We start from the raw sequence: 17,894 nt of genomic DNA on the forward strand, positions 1-17,894 counted from the left end.
TATTTCTTCCAAAACTTCCTACATCTGCTTTTACAATCAGAAACGTGTTGTACTGAAGCAGTAGTGGCCGCGCTGGCACACACCAACACAAGCTCCTTACATGACTCGCCTTCTTGCCCCCACTGTAAATCTCCAGCTTCTTAACGGATGCTATAAGCTGATGGTCACATTCCAGATGTCAAAGGCACACACAGATGATTACACCGACAAACAGGCCATTCCCCAACCAAGTCTATTTTGGTACGTTGGGTGGGTGGATTTGGTTGCGCAACATCACACCTGGAGCACAACAGTCCAGGCAACAGTGGTGGAACTGGGTGAACGCATACATACAATAATTTCACTTCTTCAATGTGATTAAGAATTTAGAGGGTTAATTGCTAACTATAAATATGGTCGCCCTCTTGCTCAACTATCCTCAGGGTCAAACAGACTTGCCCACAATGTATGAATTTAAGTTAAATGGTAAAGGCTCTCATTGGACATTGGCCTGTGTGTTACACCATGCCCCAGGAGAGGATGATGTAATGTCTTTTTAAAAACATCACATCAGAGTGGGACACCCCACTCTCTTGCACCTTACGTCATAGACAGACTGTGACCCAGCAATATTACTGTGGCAGTGCTGCAGGGACTACAGATAATGTTGTCTAAGAGAAAGTGTGTTGGCACTGAAGTCACAAAATTATAATATCCAGACTTTTAAATCAGGATAGAAACTGTATTGTTAAAGCTAAAAATCTGATTATTTGCTCCCAGAATTCTAACATTTCCTGCCATTTTGTAAATCTGAAACAAAAAAATTTAATATCTGCTTCCAAATTAGTAACATTTTTTAACAGTGGAGCAATTTGTTTATATATTCGCTTCCAAAATTTTAACATTTCCTGTAATTGTGTCAATGCTGAAGCTAAAACTGTGAATATTTGCACCTGAAATAGTAAAATGTCATGCCATTTTCTAACACTGTAGCAAAAAAATCTGAGCATCTCTTTAGAAAATGGTGAAAATTCATTCCATTTTATATATGCTGAAGCTGAAAAACCCTTGGAAACAATAGAAACCCTGCACATTGCTGTGAGGTGAGTGTGCGTAATGCCCCTCCAGGCCCATGCACTTGGACTTGGTATCAACTTTCCTGCTCTCCAACAGCCATCAGGGGAAAAAGGCCAGATCAAATGCAACATTGATTTTTAAATAAAAACTAATTAACCCTTAATTTCCTACATTATCATTATTTACATCAGACAAAATGTGGGTAATCTGTGTATTCACATTCAAGTGGGTCTGTAAACAAGATGACCACAACTAACAAACAGCCTGTTGTCAGAGTTCCTTCACTAACAACAGTGCTGTCTCCAAACTGAAGGAGGTGATTTTACTACCAAGCCACAATGAAAACAAATCAGTCCACATCCACTCTGGCGTGGGCGTTGAGTCCCTCAGTGCACAAAGACACACCTACACTATTCCCACAGCAGATTAAAGAAAGAATCAGCAACAGTTTGGTTGGATAAAATCGATTAATTTGAAGCTGCTCTTTGGTGTGCACGTAAAACATCATTTACTATTTAGCCTACCTATCTTCATTTATTTTGCATGCAAGGACGCCAGTTGGGTTTAAAGAGCATTTTGTGATACTGTGGGATTTAAAGGATGCTTGTTACAGAGTCATCTTACTATATCACATAGAGCATCTTTAATAAAGCCAGAATTGAACGTGTGTGCACCTTACATAGGCTCCAATAACATGTCTCAGCTGCTGGGGTTGTGATGGACACAAGCATCAGCCTGTGCCAAGTGCACCGCTGCTCGCTTCTTTTCCAGCCTATTGCTAGACCGATGGACAGGACTACTGCGGTCACACAAGACACATAGGCTTCGAGTGTTGCAGCGTCGTCGACAGATCAGACACCGTGCTACTGTGTGCGGGAATCTGCGATAATAATCGGAGCGGATGCGGCGGGAGGATCCTAAAGCGGCTGCTTCACACCTGACGGAAAACAATGCAGCCGTGCACAGAGCGCAGCGCACCGCCTCCACAGCCTCCTTTATTAGCCGCTCATTAGGCAGAATTAAGATCGCCATGGTGCAGCAATGCAAAAAACAAATTGGCATTAATGTATGCACCATAAAACCAGACGTGCACCTTCCACAACCCATTACCCGCCCACCCTCTTATTCTCCTCCATCAGCCTCCAAATCCCTTTGCAGGCGCAAAATAATACACAAAACGTCAAATTGCTCTCGGGATTGAGGATATATTCTCGTTATCGCCCCTCAAATAGGTGAGAGGCTAAACAAAAAGGCATCGCTATTGTGTCGCGCACAAGCGAGAAGCCATTGCAAGTAGGTTAAACCACTCAGGCTGGCGCAGACGCAAATGTCTCCAAAGAAAATACACCAAACGCGCAAATGTCAGCGGCTGATTGAGCGTACCTTTGCTCTCTTGTCCCTCGTCTTGAGTCTCCTCCGCGTTGGACTCCATGGCCGGCTTTGTCCCATCCATTATTTTAGCAGAATATAGTCTCCTTGTGGCACTTGTACCTTACAGTGTGTGGATGGTGGAGCCTATCCTGGTGACTTGATGCTCTCTCTCTCTCTCTCTCTCTCTCTCTCTCTCTCTCTCTCTCTCTCTCTCTCTCTCGCCTCGTACACCCCCCTCCTCCCCGTTGAAGCTTAGCACTGTCTCTATATGTATATTAACAATCCAGTTTCAAGATGCAAAGGCGCTGTCAGATTGGATTTATGTCGCACATGCGGATTAGCGCCCACGAATGATGCCAGATAACGCCTTTTGGTCCCTAATACCACTCTTGACTGTGGAGAAAATGATGTTCCTGGTGTTATATACTTCTTCATAGGGTCTATTCTTCCACCATTCACTTTTTTTCTTCACTAAATGGCATTTGCATTTTGTTGCATCAATGGTTTCCTCTCTCAGTGAAGCAGATGAGGATGTAAGGACAAAATGTGAAGGAAATGTAAATATGCAAACTCATGGGTAACCATGCATGCATGAACACACACACACACACACACACACACACACACACACACACACACACACACACACACATACACACACAACCACTCTCACCACCCCCTCTCCATCTGGTGAGTTGAGAGAGAGTCAGGGAGGGAAGAAAGGAGAGAAGAAGAAGATCTAGTGCTATAAGAGAGAGTGTAAGTGTATGACAAATCTGAGAATCTGGGTGAGAGGCGGAGAGAGGACTGACTGTGGTTTTTAGTTTTCTCGCTCACATAAAAATTTAAATCTGATGATGAAAAACCCATTATAGTTAATTAAACACTGTTAGATATTTTTAGGCGTCCAATCAGCACTCAAGAGGAGAGATGTGTTTGTCTATGATGATGTTTAAGTCACACCAAGCTAGTGAGCATGTTGCAGCAAGATCCAACACTCATTCCCAGTGCTGTCAAGATATTGCTATTAGAATAAAGAACACACACACACACACACACACACACACACACACACACACAGAGGAGGATGCTTAATTTCCTACTTTAGCATGTGTGGGTTGCATATTGGTTTCTTATTGTGGAAAAACAGCTTCACTTAAATTGATATGATTGAATCACCTTTTACCAGCCACGTGCCTGGCTTTATTTAAGAGGGGACCCTTTGTTTGCCTCTGGGGATGCTGATTGGCTGAGTGCAATATCCCACAATCCAATGAGAAATCACTAAAAAATGTTTAAAAGTGGGTGTGGTGTGTTTAACCAGAGAAGGGGGGAGGAAGAGGGACTGTTTCCATCATTCACCCCGTTTTCTAATAATAAACACATCCTCAAACAATGGGACGCCATCTGTCCTGAATCCTCTTAAATAAGGTTTTAATTCAGGCCCACGTGGCCCTGTTTCAGACAAAGCTCAGTCCACACAACAGTCCAGGAAATCCCCACCCCACCTCACACACACACACCAGGCCCTGATGTTTTCATCCAACAAAACGTCAGACACCAGAGCAGATTACATGACATATATGTCATTTAATAGCTCCATTTACTCCAAGGGTGAAATTAACACCCACTCTGCACCATATGTTGGTCAAAGACGGTGACCTATCACATTGACTTTTTGACATTTGAATGACTCTCTGATATTGAGCCACGAGAAAACCTGTGTGAACACAGAAACAGAATCAAAGACAGGACATACATAGTACAGTAAGAACTATTATTTCCTTGAAAGACAGCAAACTTTGGAAACAGAGCCAGAATGTTAGCGCTAGCTGCTAAGAAACTGTTGTTTTATCACGTTACCATTGCCTGTATCTGATCACAAACTTATTATGTTCTTCTGTGATATGGTGACAGCTAACACTGTCAAACCCCAGCCAAAGTACACACGAATTTTAAATCAGCACAGTGCAGCGAAATTCTGTACGCAGTTTAACTCAACTAACAATTCGATCCCAATTGACTGTGATACAAATAACCTAGTTAATTTATTTAATTCTTCATCCTCGTCCACCTTAGATTTTATAGCCCCCCTGAAAGCTAGACCTAACACAAAATCTGTTCAGCAGCCTTGGCTAAATGACACTATTAGAAATTGTAAACAGGAATGTAGAAAAGCTGAGCGCAGATGGACTAATTTATTGGAACTCACTGAGACTGTCAAAGATGAGGCCATTCACCTGCCCCTTGGATATTATCCCTACAAAATTTTTTATTGAAAATCATGGATAGTTTAGGTTCCTGTTTGCTCTTACAGTTTTTCTCGATTGCTAAGACACATTTCTTGAAAGCTGCCTTTTCCCGAGTCAATCAAAATTAAAAACACTACTGAACAGTCACTAAACACTACGTAGAAAAATAGAAAACACGATGCTCAGGACATGAAGCTGGAGAAATAAATGTTTATTGTTCACTGTAGGCTAAATGCATGTTGCAAAACAAAAAAAAACCTGTGCATTTAGCACTTGTACAAAAGACAAAACAGAAATCTTGTGCATTTACACGTAGCACAAACAGAAATCTTATGCGTTTGCCACTTGTGTACAGTAAGCCCATGTAAAAATAAAGTGCAAAAATATACAAATAAGTGCATTACCCGGCCACAGCATCATGTCTCCGTATTGGATCAGGCCACAGGACTTCATCCACATCACAGGTCACATTTTGTCTGGCCAGGCAACGGGGGAAAGAAACCCCTAGCATGCCATATCCAGGCTTGGCATGCCTCCACACCTATGTCACTACAGGCAAGTCCCATGGCTTGCAGGAGATTTACCCTGGTGTAAGGTTGGCGTTCATTAACCTTCCACCGCCATGAGGAGAAGAATTCCTCAATGGGGTTTAGGAAAGGGGAGTACGGTGGAAGGCAAAGATTGATAAAACCTTGGTTCATATTGAACCACTCTCTAACCTGGAGGGCTCTGTGAAAACTGACATTGTCCCAAACAACAACATAGATGGGATGCTCATCCTGCTGCCCTAACAGAGCATCTCACATGTGATTGAGGGAAATGAGGAGCTGGTGAGTGTTATAGGGCCCCAGGTTGGGATGATGGTGGACAACCCCATGATTGCTGATGGCAGCACATAATGTGACATTGCCACCACGCTGCCCAGGAACATCAACAAGGGCCCGATGGCCAATCACATTACGGCCTCTCCTTCTCCTTTTGGTGAGATTAAACCCAGCTTCATCCATGTAGATGTATTCATGGGGTCTTTCCATTGCATCCAGTTGAAAAACCCTCTGTATAAATAGATATAGTTTTGTAAGTGATATGGAAAAAGTGATTTAGGCCACTACAGTAAATCACTACTTAGAGTAATCAACATTGAATGTGTCTGGATATATGCCAACCTGCACATACTGGAATCTTTGCTCTTTGACTCTGTCTGAGTTGCGATCAAAGGGCACTCTGTATAGCTGTTTCATGCGCAGTCTGTTGCGCTTGAGGACACGATCAACAGTAGAGAGGCTGACACTTTTGATACCCTCAAAATTTACATGGTCCTCAATGATCTTCTGCTGAATTTCACTCAGTTTAATGGCATTGCTCTCACGGACCATATCAACAATTAGGGTCTCTTGGTGTGGGGAGAACATACCTGTCCTCCCACCCCCTTGTGGCAGTCTTTCAATTCTACAAAAAGAGAACAAAAAAATATGCATGGAATACTAGGCCTACAAACAGTTAGACCAACCCTCCATTACAATACTACAGTACATTGGTACAGTGATGTACTGAAACATATATTTACTTACAGTATACTGTGGTACAGTATATAGTATGTCATACAGTAATTGCTGTCAACATTTACATACTGTACTATAACGTCTAAAAAAGGTAATTACCTGTTCTTATCTTCTCTAAATCTTCAGATTATGGTGGACACAGTGAATATACTGATGTTTGGTTGTACCCTTTGTCCAGCCTCCCTCATGCTCATATCATGGACAAGAACATGGTCAATCACAGTAGCTCTGATTTCATCAGATATTACTGTTCTTTGTCTTCGCTGACCACCTCGACCACCTCGACCTCCTCTCACACAAACTCTTCCTCTCAGATTTCTATCCATTGTAGGGCCTCACTAACCAGTGCTCTCTGAACTGGCTTACTGTATATGTTCCCTCACATCATTAGCCACAAGTGTGATCAATTTTGAGTTGTTGTGTTCAAGTGGTGACACCTGTGCTTTAATTGTGTTTGACTTTTGTCACCTGTGCTCACCATTATGCAGCACGGGTGCATCACAATGAAAATGTGTTGGCAAGTTGTGTCTAAACAGGTGAAAAGTGCTTATGGTTTTGCCAAAAGAGTGATTGATTCAATCAGTGGGTTCAGGCAACTGAGCATTTGGTTCAGACAATAGGGTTTAGTGTTTTAGCAATTGAGAAAAACTGTAATCATAATATAGCTCACTGTCATCTGGTTGTCTTTCAGATTATTTTAAATGTGCTTGTGTTCAACCAGTCCTAAAAAAAAATCCCAGGCCTTGATCCCACCAACCTCGAAAACTTCCTTTCATTTCCAAGGTTCTGGAAAAAATTGTTTCTACGCAGCTCCTTGAAGTTATGAAGAACAATGACTTTTTCGAAAAATTCCAATCTGGTTTCCGCCCTCACCACAGTACAGAGACTGCTCTCTTAAAAGTTACTAACGACCTGCTATTGAACGCGGACGCTGGCATGTCTTCAATTCTGGTGCTGTTAGACTTGTCCTCAGCGTTTGACACAATAGACCATGGCATCTTGCTAGATAGACTGAGTCGTTGGGTGGGCATCTCTGGCACGGCATTGGAATGGTTTACCTCGTATTTATCTAACACGAAGCACTGTGTGTATATTAACAACGTTAAATCCACCTTTTCTCCTGTTTATTACGGTGTTCCGCAAGGATCAATTCTCGGACCTATTTTGTTTTCCATTCATATGCTCCCCCTGGGTGACATTATCTGCCGATATGGTATTCCCTTCCACTACTATGCGGTTATACCTCCCGGTAAAGCCTACTGACCTCAGTTTGCGGTGTTCCCTCCAGGCCTGCCTGACTGACATAAAAGCCTGGATGTCATTAAACTTTTTACAACTCAACTCTAATAAAACAGAAATCCTTGTAATTGGTCCCCAGCACACTGCTACACTACTAATCAGATTATACCCTCTATTGGTCATTTGTCTACCTACATTACGCTTGTTGCCAGAAATCTTGGTGTCCTATTTGATAGCAATTTTTGCTTTGAAGAACACATTGCTAAGCTTGTCCAATCATGCTTCTTTCACCTTAGAAATATTGCGAAAATAAAACCTATCTTAAATGCCAGAGATGCTGATGCTTTTATTTCGTCTTGCCTAGACTACTGTAAAAAAACTTTGAACCGCCTACAATTAGTGCAGAACTCAGCTGCTAGGTTATTAACCCAAACTAGGAAGTACGACCATATCACCCCGATTTTATTCTCTTTACAATGGCTCCCTGTTTGTTTTAGGATTGATTTTAAGTTCTTATTGATTACTTTTAAAGCTCTTAATGGCCTGGCTCCAGAATATATTCGTGACCTCTTCACCCCGTACGAACCTGTATGTAGCCTGAGATCCTCCAGCAGGGGTCTCCTGTGCATCTCTGAGGCCAGGCTAAAATCTAAAGGAGATAGAGCCTTTGCAGTATGGGCCCCAAGGCTCTGGAACAATCTGCTGGATGACATCAGGATGTCCGAGTCGGTGCCTTTTAAGTCTAGCCTGAAAATGTATTTATTCAGGAAAGCGTTTTCTGATTTTATCTGATTGGCTAGCAGTTTTATTGTTTTATTTTCATTTTAATCTGTGCATGCTTTGACTTGGTGTCCTTTTAACTGTTATGATTTTAATTGTTCTTTATCTTCTGTGAAAGCAATTCATACTTGATAAGTGCTCTACAAATAAAGTTATTATTATTATTATTAGGGCTGCAACTAATCAATTAATGGTTTGGTCCAGAAAATGCACAAAAACAAAAGTTAGCAAAAAAAGATCATAGTAACAGATTGCCTGTTTTGTCTGACCAACACTTTAGGATTAAAGATTAAAGCAGAAAATTAATATTCAGATAAGACAAAGAAAAGCAGCAAATCATCATAACTGAGAAGCTGGAACCAGAGAATATTTGCCGCTGCTGCTTAAATAATGGTCTAAATCAATCAGTTATCAAAACAGTTGCAGGTTATTTTTTCTGTCGATTGACTTGATTTATTGTTTAAACTGTAATCAGCATTTTTACTGAAATCTGTATGCAAAATGAACCTGTATTAGAGTCATACCGTTCAACAAGATCAAAGGAAAAACAGGAGTTTGCACATAAAGTAGTTTAAAAGCTGAGATAGTACAATGTTTTGTTAAATAAGGACAAATAAACATTTAGGCTCAAGTGTCATTAGCCAGTCATTAGTGCCCAGTGTACTTCTTTAGCTACAGAAGTGATGGACCACCTCATCTTTGACCTATTTTGCCATGCGAATTATTTTTATTAATAAATATGTATGTGTATTTATGTGAATACATATTATTACAGGTTTGGTGGTATCATCTGGTTGGATAATTCAGCTTTAAAGCAAATGTGATAAATTACTTTACCACTGTCAATTAATGAATTGCTTTGTTCTGAGTTAAAGTTGTTTTGTTTTTTTTCTATTATGATTACTTAAACACAATTTAATACAGAGAATGGTCTTTTCAATTTATTTTCATGTGAAATACAAATATGTACATGAGGGATTATATATATATCTATATATATATAAAGATATATATATAGATATATAAAATTTCTGATCCAATCATCCTTACTACATTTCCACTAGTCCTATACTGGTTTGTGGTGCCCTTCTTACATTTACTATGATGTGCAGGAAGAAAAAGTCTTAATTTGTAGTAAGAATTATTCACAAACACACATAAACATGCACAAACACTATAAACTGTCAGTTATTAGGCTTGAATGGTGAGTTTCAAGTCCCATTTCTACCCCAGTACCCCCATAATCCCTTGCTGGGTCACACAGATTAAGGACTTGTCCAGAAGATGAGATACAGTGCTCGCTGGCACTCTTCACCATCACCCAGTCACACACACACACACACACACACACACACACAGACAGACACACACAGACCCCCCCCCCCCCCCCCCCCCCCCCCCCCCCCCCCCCCCCCCCCCCCCCCCCACACACACACATGTTTAGTACTTGTGGCCCAAACATTTATCTAATATTGCATTCCAAAGACGTCAGAAAGTCGGAAATCTCATAGTTTCTACTAAAAAATGCAACAAAATGTCTCTTTAAGTTGGAATTCCAAGAAGGATTTCTCAACCCATATTCAGTTACCTCGCAACACAGCTAAACTGACAATATCTGTGCATAAAAAGATATCACAGTGGTTGGCAGACAACAAATCATCTCTGGGAAATTGAGAATTACTACAGCTCAAACACCAAAGAGTTTTGGTGTTTTTTTCATTTGCTAACCTGCGTTGGTCAAAACTGAAGTCACATTGTCAAAAATTAACACAGTCAGCGCAACTGAAGTGTATGTGGACCAAACTGTGAATCATTTTTCATTGATTTCACACAAAATGCATTCAATGACCTCTTTCTCCAAAATTCATGAACTCTATTCTCATTACTACTTCACCACCTGCAAAACACTGTATATCTGCAGCACATCTTTCCAATGCTAACACACTGTGTCCAAAACTGTTAAAAACACATTCAAAACAGATTGATGGTAAATGTACTGCATTTCTGCAGTGACCAGATTAAAATAAGTAGAAAATCTTAGAAGGCAGGCAATATCACTTTTGGAAATGTAAATTCGGTCAGCACAACGACAGTTGCCAGAGTCTTGGAGAAACATAAAATAAGGACGAAGCAGTTGTACACTGTACCATTCGAGAGAAACTATGAACGTGTCAAAGAACTCCGTTATCAATATGTCCAGGTAAGATGTCTGTTCAATAATCAATCAGAGAACATACCCGTTGATGCATAATGTGAAGTCCTGTAAAACTGTGTATTTACTGTATTTTAGAGAGTAATGGAGCTGGAAGCCAGGGAAACTGCACATACATTCATCTTTGTGGATGAAGCTGAATTCAACCTGGCAAAAACACGCCGCAGGGGAAGAAATGTGATCGGACAGAGAGCAACCGTGGATGTCCCAGGGCAGAGAGGCGCTAACATCACGATGTGTGCAGCACTGTCCAATGATGGTTTGATGTTACACAAACCACTCATTGGTCCCTACAATACGGAGAGGCTCATGTCTTTCCTGGATGACCTGCTTAATCGCCTTGCGCCAGCGGAGGAGAGAGGAGCAAGAAACTCCCTTATCTTTGTTGTTGTGTGGGATAATGTGGCATTCCACCACTCTGCTGCAGTTACAAACTGGTTCGCATACTCCCCCTTCCGAAACCCCATAGAGGAGTTTTTCTCTGCATGGAGGTGGAAGGTGTATGACCACCATCCACATGACCAGATAACCTTACTGGATGCCATGAATGCGGGATGTGGAGACACTTCTCCTGAAGACTGCCAGGGTTGGATTAGACATTCCAGAAGATACTTTCCAAGATGCATCGCCAGGGAAGACATAAGATGTGATGTTGGTGAGAACTTGTGGCCAAATGCGGCAGAGAGGGAGGACTAGCACCCTCAAGTAGTGTACATAATGAGTTTTTGAGGTGTTTCTTATTTGTATTACTGTTCGCAGCCCTGGAATTCCAGAAATTTGTGGGGGGGTTTGTTTAAATTTACAGTAACATTTTTCACAGTTTACAATACTATCCAGAGATATGGAACAAATAAAGGATATTGAAGGAAATTGCTGCATTTTCTGATGCCTTCTTGTTACATATACTTTAGTACCGTCAAAGTTAAAATAAGTTGTTGTTATTGTATAATGAAAACCTAATTTATTCGCTCATGCTTCAAAGATAAAAGTTCTTCATTTATGTAATGCTCCCTGTTTTTAGTGTTTTGTAGGTCAGTGTGTTATGAGTGAGACTGTATGCTTTCTAAATGAGAATTGTTGCCAGTGTTTTGGTTGAACGAGTCTATTTTGAGACTTGTACGAAGTGTTTTGGTGATTTAAGTGACTTTTGGAGGTCAGATTAACTGTTTGGCCAAGATGCATGTTGGTAATGCAGACTGTGTGAAGAGTTTTGAAAAAGTGGCTTCAGTTGTGACCATTGCATCTTAGCAACTGAAAAAAACTGTAACATGAAAAATCTACCCGTCTGTCTCATTTATTTGCACACCATCTACTCATTGACTCGTCTCATGGATCTCCTTTGTCCTTAAAGACAGAAGAAGTCATCCAACAAAACTAAGAGTCTATATCCATGCTCACAATGCTAACACCCTGATCCTTAGCAGGTATAATATTTACCATGTTTACCATCTTAGTTTAGCGTGTTAACATGCATTTGCTGAATCGCACTTAACACAAAATTTTAGTTTGGCTGGTATTTGGTCATAAACAAAGTTGTGAACAAACTGTGGATTTGTGCATTTTATATCAAATCATTTGGGGACTCAAAATTCCTTCTCCCTCTCTGAGAGAAAGAGGAGGGGGTTTGAGATATCAACCCTCAACAGACAGCTGAAGCGACTCCAAGGAGGAGGTGAAAGGTACTTTCCCTAAGTGCTGTTTCTGGGCAGTTCGATCGTAAAACTTGCCACCTCTGATGCCGCAGCCAGATAACGCTTTGTGCCTGACTGTTAAAATAACAAGAGTAATCAGAGATTACAAACAGCCTATCAAAACTCATTTGGGAAGAGGGCAGGAAACCCTAAACTGCCCCCCACACACATAACCATGGCAACTGACCTCCCTCTTTGTTTAATTACCTCACATCAAAGGATATTCTCCTCTTCACACCCAGTTTGAAATTGGTGAGGAACTCCAGGACACCAGAGGACAGCCCTGAACTCCTCTGTGTAAACAAAGAGTACTGTCTCCTCAAAACTCAAAGCATTAACTTGTTTAATTAAATAATCTTTTAGTTACTTGACTAGGTCTCTCCACTCCATTTGAGTAGTTATGTTATCATGTTGGTGTTATTTGTTGTTGAAAAAGAATCTAAACAAGTTCATTTTGCAGTGTTTAATTTTCAGCAAGGATCCCTGACCTTTATTCATTTCATGTTGTAACAAATGCTTTGTTCCCAGCACTTTATGACACTTCCTTTAGAAAGGATATGATAAAGAAATGTCATCAATAAAATAAGTATTACAGGCCATCGTCTGAAATGCCGTTTAATGTATAAATGTCACTCTGTATTTATCTTGTCCATAATCTGATGCCATTCGTGTATCTTGCTCATATTCTCTAAGAACGTGTAACAGCCAATATATCCAGAAAGCTAGTTAAGTTCCTCTCATCTGATGTGATTCCTAGGAAATGCTAACCTCAAGGTTTAACTAACAATTGTTTTCCCTTTTATCAAATGCTTAAAACTAAGAACGGTAAACCCGTTTGACAATTAAGGTTTGATTGTGGGAAGATATTTGATTACAATACGCGCAAATAGATTTTTGAATAGACATATTAAAAGTTAAAGAAAAGACCTCCCTCAGGGGAACAAAGGACTGCCCTCTGGGAACCACGCCCCAACAGACAAAAGCAGCGACACACGCTGTCTCGCTGTTTCTTGTTCGCTCTTGTCTGGCTCTCTCCAGCTGCTCTTCGGCACACGCCCAGCGTGCCCCCTCTCCTGGCAACGCCCTAAGAAGTTCAACCCAGCGCAGAGAAGGCCCTTTGTTAGTTTTCAAGCCACACATGCGAAGCGCTGCGACCTTGATTTTTCCCTCGTTTAGAGCACCTTTACTTGCTTTTTCTTTTCTTTTCTTTTGTTGGTAAAAGTTATCAGACCGTTAAGTTACACTAGTTTAATTCAAGAACGACCAAGTTCTTTTTAAGCTTTATTCGTCAAGCTAACTTACACTGCTCCCACTGAAGCCGGAACTACCACGCGGGCCCGCCAGCAGTAACAAAGGCCATCCAAACAGAATGGCCTAATTGCCAGACCGAGGATGGTCAACACTTGAGGGTTTTTCTTCATTCAGACGCGGAGAACCCCCGGAAGATTCCCTAGTAGAAAGCCAGGAATCGGGCAGCTAGCGTGGGGACCCGTGCAACAGGCCAAAGCAGGCTGACGACCCACAGTAAGGCAAACCAATTGGCATTCTGTGATCAGTGATGTCCAATAGCCTGTTAATCCATTATCTTTAGTCCTTAAAACTTGTAGACAAATTTAACCGAGTTAGTATCAACTAACTGCTTTCATTAGTTCTCTTCTTCCCGTGTGAGTCAAATTCTCCCCACAATAGAACCCCACATTCTCATTGTTTAGCCATTGTTTATTTCTTTGATGGATATTTAACCACATTTTTATGTCACCTTAGTTAGTTAATAAATCTCACTGTAATCAAGGAATTGTCATGAGAATTTACCCCTTCGATATGAGACAATTGAGAGATTTTTAACTAACTGATCACTAGTGAATAATTGTATAATTATTAACCATACCCAGGGAATCCCGAGACCCTGGGCGAACTGAATCTCAGGTGGTGCCCCGCGAAACGAGAATCTTTATGAATTAATATTTTCTGAATATTAAAATTCATAATTTGGTATTAATTCTCATAAGTTTATTAAAACATAAGTAGACATGCTACAACAACAAACATTATTATGCTAGATTAAAAGCCAGGGGATCCATATCTGTACCACATTTCATGGCAATCCATCTAATAGTCATTGAGACAACAAATGTCAACCTGATGTTGCAACTAAAGGAGAAATTGATGAGTACCGAAGTCATTGATAACCATGAATGTTTCTACAAAAGGTGCTGAGATATTTCTGTCTGTGACTAAAGTGGTGGACCAACCCGAGCCACATAGCAATAGACCCACACCGCTAGTGTAGCTAAAAAAAAACCTGCATTGTTTCACATTTGTATGGGTGTATGGATAGAGAGAAAAAGATTTGTGCAGTTTCTCATATGAAAGACACGAACACTGTGTGTAGATTCACATATAATCCCCCTTCAGCCATATGATTATGTGAGAAAGGAGAAACAATAAGGCAAGGTTTAGAGTAGATAGAGGACAAAGACAGTTCACCAGAGATAATGTACACAGCAAGTAGTTTGAACCTTAAACAGTGTGTTTGTTTTGCGTGAGCATGTGTGTAAGTGTCAGTTAAATGCTGTCTCATTCAAGTTGATGCAGGCACCCTCTGATTTTGCTGAATCATGTATCATCTTGGCAATTTTAACCAATTGCTGGACTTCAGACAAAGCTCAGTAAGAAACTTTCTTATCTGCCTCCCCAACTCTTGGCGTCCATTAATGGAAGGCCCACGAGTGCCTGTCTTCCCTCATTACAGTGAGACAGAGAAGAGAAAGTGGAGCCCAAATGGGGTCGTCTTGATGTAATGAGGACGTTGCAGCTCCTTCATGTCATCAGATGTAAACTTAATGGGAGAAAAGATGAAGAAGATGAAGATGAAGAAGAAGAAAAGGAGGGCACAGCAGTCTCTGGAAACCCCTGTAAAAATAGTCATAGCTGGCTTCAAATTGATTTTTAAACTTCTGTTTAAAAGATTTCCACAAGCTGAGCCTCTCGTGATGGTCACATCCTCAACATCAGAGCAGACTGATCTCAAAGTGATACGGGCTCTGCTGTTGCCATGGAGACATTGAACGCCGCTGGTTAGGCTGCACTGATTTAGATCTTTTAGCGATACTATCGCTTCCTCGAAAACTTCTCATGTGGTCTCGCTTGAATCCGCCAAGAGCAAGAAACCAAAACCAAATTTATAAGATAACCACGAAGAGAGACTGACTGAAAGAAATTGTATCAGATATTTTACTCCTACGACCAGCTCAGCTGAAGGCTATGTTGTTGACATGCAGCCAGTGTGTTTAAATTTGTGTTGCTGCCTGAAAGCATCAGAGGGAGAATAATCCCGTGGACAGTTAAATTGGGGTGTAAATAAATAAGTCAGTCCCCTCTGAACAGGAGCAATCAGCAACAAGATGCATCATGTCAAGTGTCAGGTGCAGCAGTAAGTCCCCATTTAGCCCCAATAAGACTAAGCAGGATTATTTTTAACAATTGTTTCAGTCGGTCAGTCCACCATTTTGGTGCAGCCTGAAATCTAAACAACTATTTGATGGATTGCCATTCAGTTTAGTACGCACATTCAAGTCCCCAACAGGATGAAGTGTAAGAACTTCAGTGGTGCTCTGACATTTCATTACATGCTGTTATCAGCTCAAACTGTTATCCATTGTAAAATAAATATAATTTCCATCAGCCTCAGCTGTACTTTGTGTTTACTGCTCATTAGCAAAGAATTAACATTTGCTGCCTGTGTAAGCATGCTAACAGACTAAACGATGGTGAACATTATACCTGCTGAACTTCAGTATTGTCAGTAAGCATCTTAGCATTCCTTTAGCTCAAAGCACAGTTGGGCTGTTATTAAATGAAGGATCCCATCAATGTGCATCAATGCATGCCTCTAAGGTAGTGTTTCCAAAACCTGTCCTGGAGTCCCACTTGTCCTTGCATGTTTTAGATCTGTCCCTCCTCATACAACCAACAAATGATCAAAGATGCATAAATTCTCCAAAAGGTGAAAGTTCAAAAAGTACAGGAGGGATGTACAGCATTAAAGAGCAATACTGCTATTTACTGTCTCTTTAGTCTTCTCCTTCATCTTCTGTGTGATGCTCAGCCTCACTACAGGCACCGCATTGACCTTTTAACACGCTGCTTAAGACCATTATGCATCCCTCTTGTGAAGCAATGACACTGACTATCAGGCTTTGAGCTCTGATCCCAGAGGTTGACCTCACCATGACCTACATATCTGGTGTCCCAATCCTTGGGAAATCACTGCTGTCCGCTGAGAGCTATTTGTGTCCGTCTACGTCCAATACAGGCTTCTCGGTCGTCAAGACTGAAATGACACTGCTTCAGGGTCATGGGACTTGGTGAGCTAAATTTGCAGCCACAGTAAGCTAATGCCAATACTAAAACTGTGTGAGTTTGTTTTTTTTAAAAATAGGTTTTTATATGTATATTTACATTTTTTAAACAGTAAGCATCACTTGTCTGGCAAACGAAAGGTTATGTAATACGAGTTTGGTTGAAGAAAACTTCTTTAAACCAAATAAAGAGCAGGAAGGGAGCTGCTGTTTCTCTAAACTCTGATATGTTAGCATCTTGGCTTCCATCTTGGCTTGGGTATTTTTCTGCCATACACTGAAACCCCACAAAATAATGCAGTTAAGTAATGACATGTCCCTGGCCTTAAGATGTTAAAAAGTTAAAATGTGTGTGGATTTGTGGTACGATTTCTGCCTGATCACAAGTACAGGACTGGTAGAGTTAAAAAATAATATAAATTCTAATTAAATGATGACGTCACTATCGTAATATTACAACTTTTTTCTTGACATGTCAGAGGACAGGACACAGATATTTATGAGAAATTCTGAATGTGCAGAAATTTTGAACATGAGCAGAAAACCTTCTTAAACCCAGGAGCTACACTCACCTAAAGGATTATTAGGAACACCTGTTCAATTTCTCATTAATGCAATTATCTAATCAACCAATCACATGGCAGTTGCTTCAATGCATTTAGGGGTGTGGTCCTGGTCAAGACAATCTCCTGAACTCCAAACTGAATGTCAGAAAGGGAAAGAAAGGTGATTTAAGCAATTTTGAGCGTGGCATGGTTGTTGGTGCCAGACGGGCAGGTCTGAGTATTTCACAATCTGCTCAGTTACTGGGATTTTCACGCACAACCATTTCTAGGGTTTACAAAGAATGGTGTGAAAAGGGAAAAACATCCAGTATGCTGCAGTCCTGTGGGTGAAAATGCCTTGTTGATGCTAGAGGTCAGAGGAGAATGGGCCGACTGATTCAAGCTGATAGAAGAGCAACTTTGACTGAAATAACCACTCGTTACAACCGAGGTATGCAGCAAAGTATTTGTGCCTGGTCTGATGAGTCTCGATTTCTGTTGAGACATTCAGATGGTAGAGTCAGAATTTGGCGTAAACAGAATGAGAACATGGATCCATCGTGCCTTGTTACCACTGTGCAGGCTGGTGGTGGTGGTGTAATGGTGTGGGGGATGTTTTCTTGGCACACTTTAGGCCCCTTAGTGCCAATTGGGCATCGTTTAAATGCCACGGCCTACCTGAGCATTGTTTCTGACCATGTCCATCCCTTTATGGCCACCATGTACCCATCCTCTGATGGCTACTTCCAGCAGGATAATGCACCATGTCACAAAGCTCGAATCATTTCAAATTGGTTTCTTGAACATGACAATGAGTTCACTGTA

General features: G+C 41.0%; 1 protein-coding gene across 2 annotated transcripts in view; it reads right to left on the bottom strand.

Annotated features, from left to right (window-relative positions):
- The window catches only part of LOC123976281 (neuronal membrane glycoprotein M6-b-like), a 54,412-nt gene that overhangs the window by 25,898 nt on the left and 10,620 nt on the right, over positions 1-17,894 (bottom strand). The window contains exon 1 of one of the 2 annotated variants that reach the window (XM_046058293.1): positions 2,440-2,572. The exons of the other annotated variant lie outside the window; for it this stretch is intronic. Within the exon in view, the coding sequence (XP_045914249.1) occupies positions 2,440-2,509 (70 nt within the window). The 5' untranslated portion in view covers positions 2,510-2,572. Of the gene's footprint in view, positions 1-2,439; positions 2,573-17,894 lie in introns of those variants that run through there. 2 annotated transcript variants of the gene reach the window in all.

The sequence above is a fragment of the Micropterus dolomieu genome, linkage group LG01 (genome assembly GCF_021292245.1).
Source record: "Micropterus dolomieu isolate WLL.071019.BEF.003 ecotype Adirondacks linkage group LG01, ASM2129224v1, whole genome shotgun sequence".
Lineage (NCBI taxonomy): Eukaryota > Metazoa > Chordata > Actinopteri > Centrarchiformes > Centrarchidae > Micropterus > Micropterus dolomieu.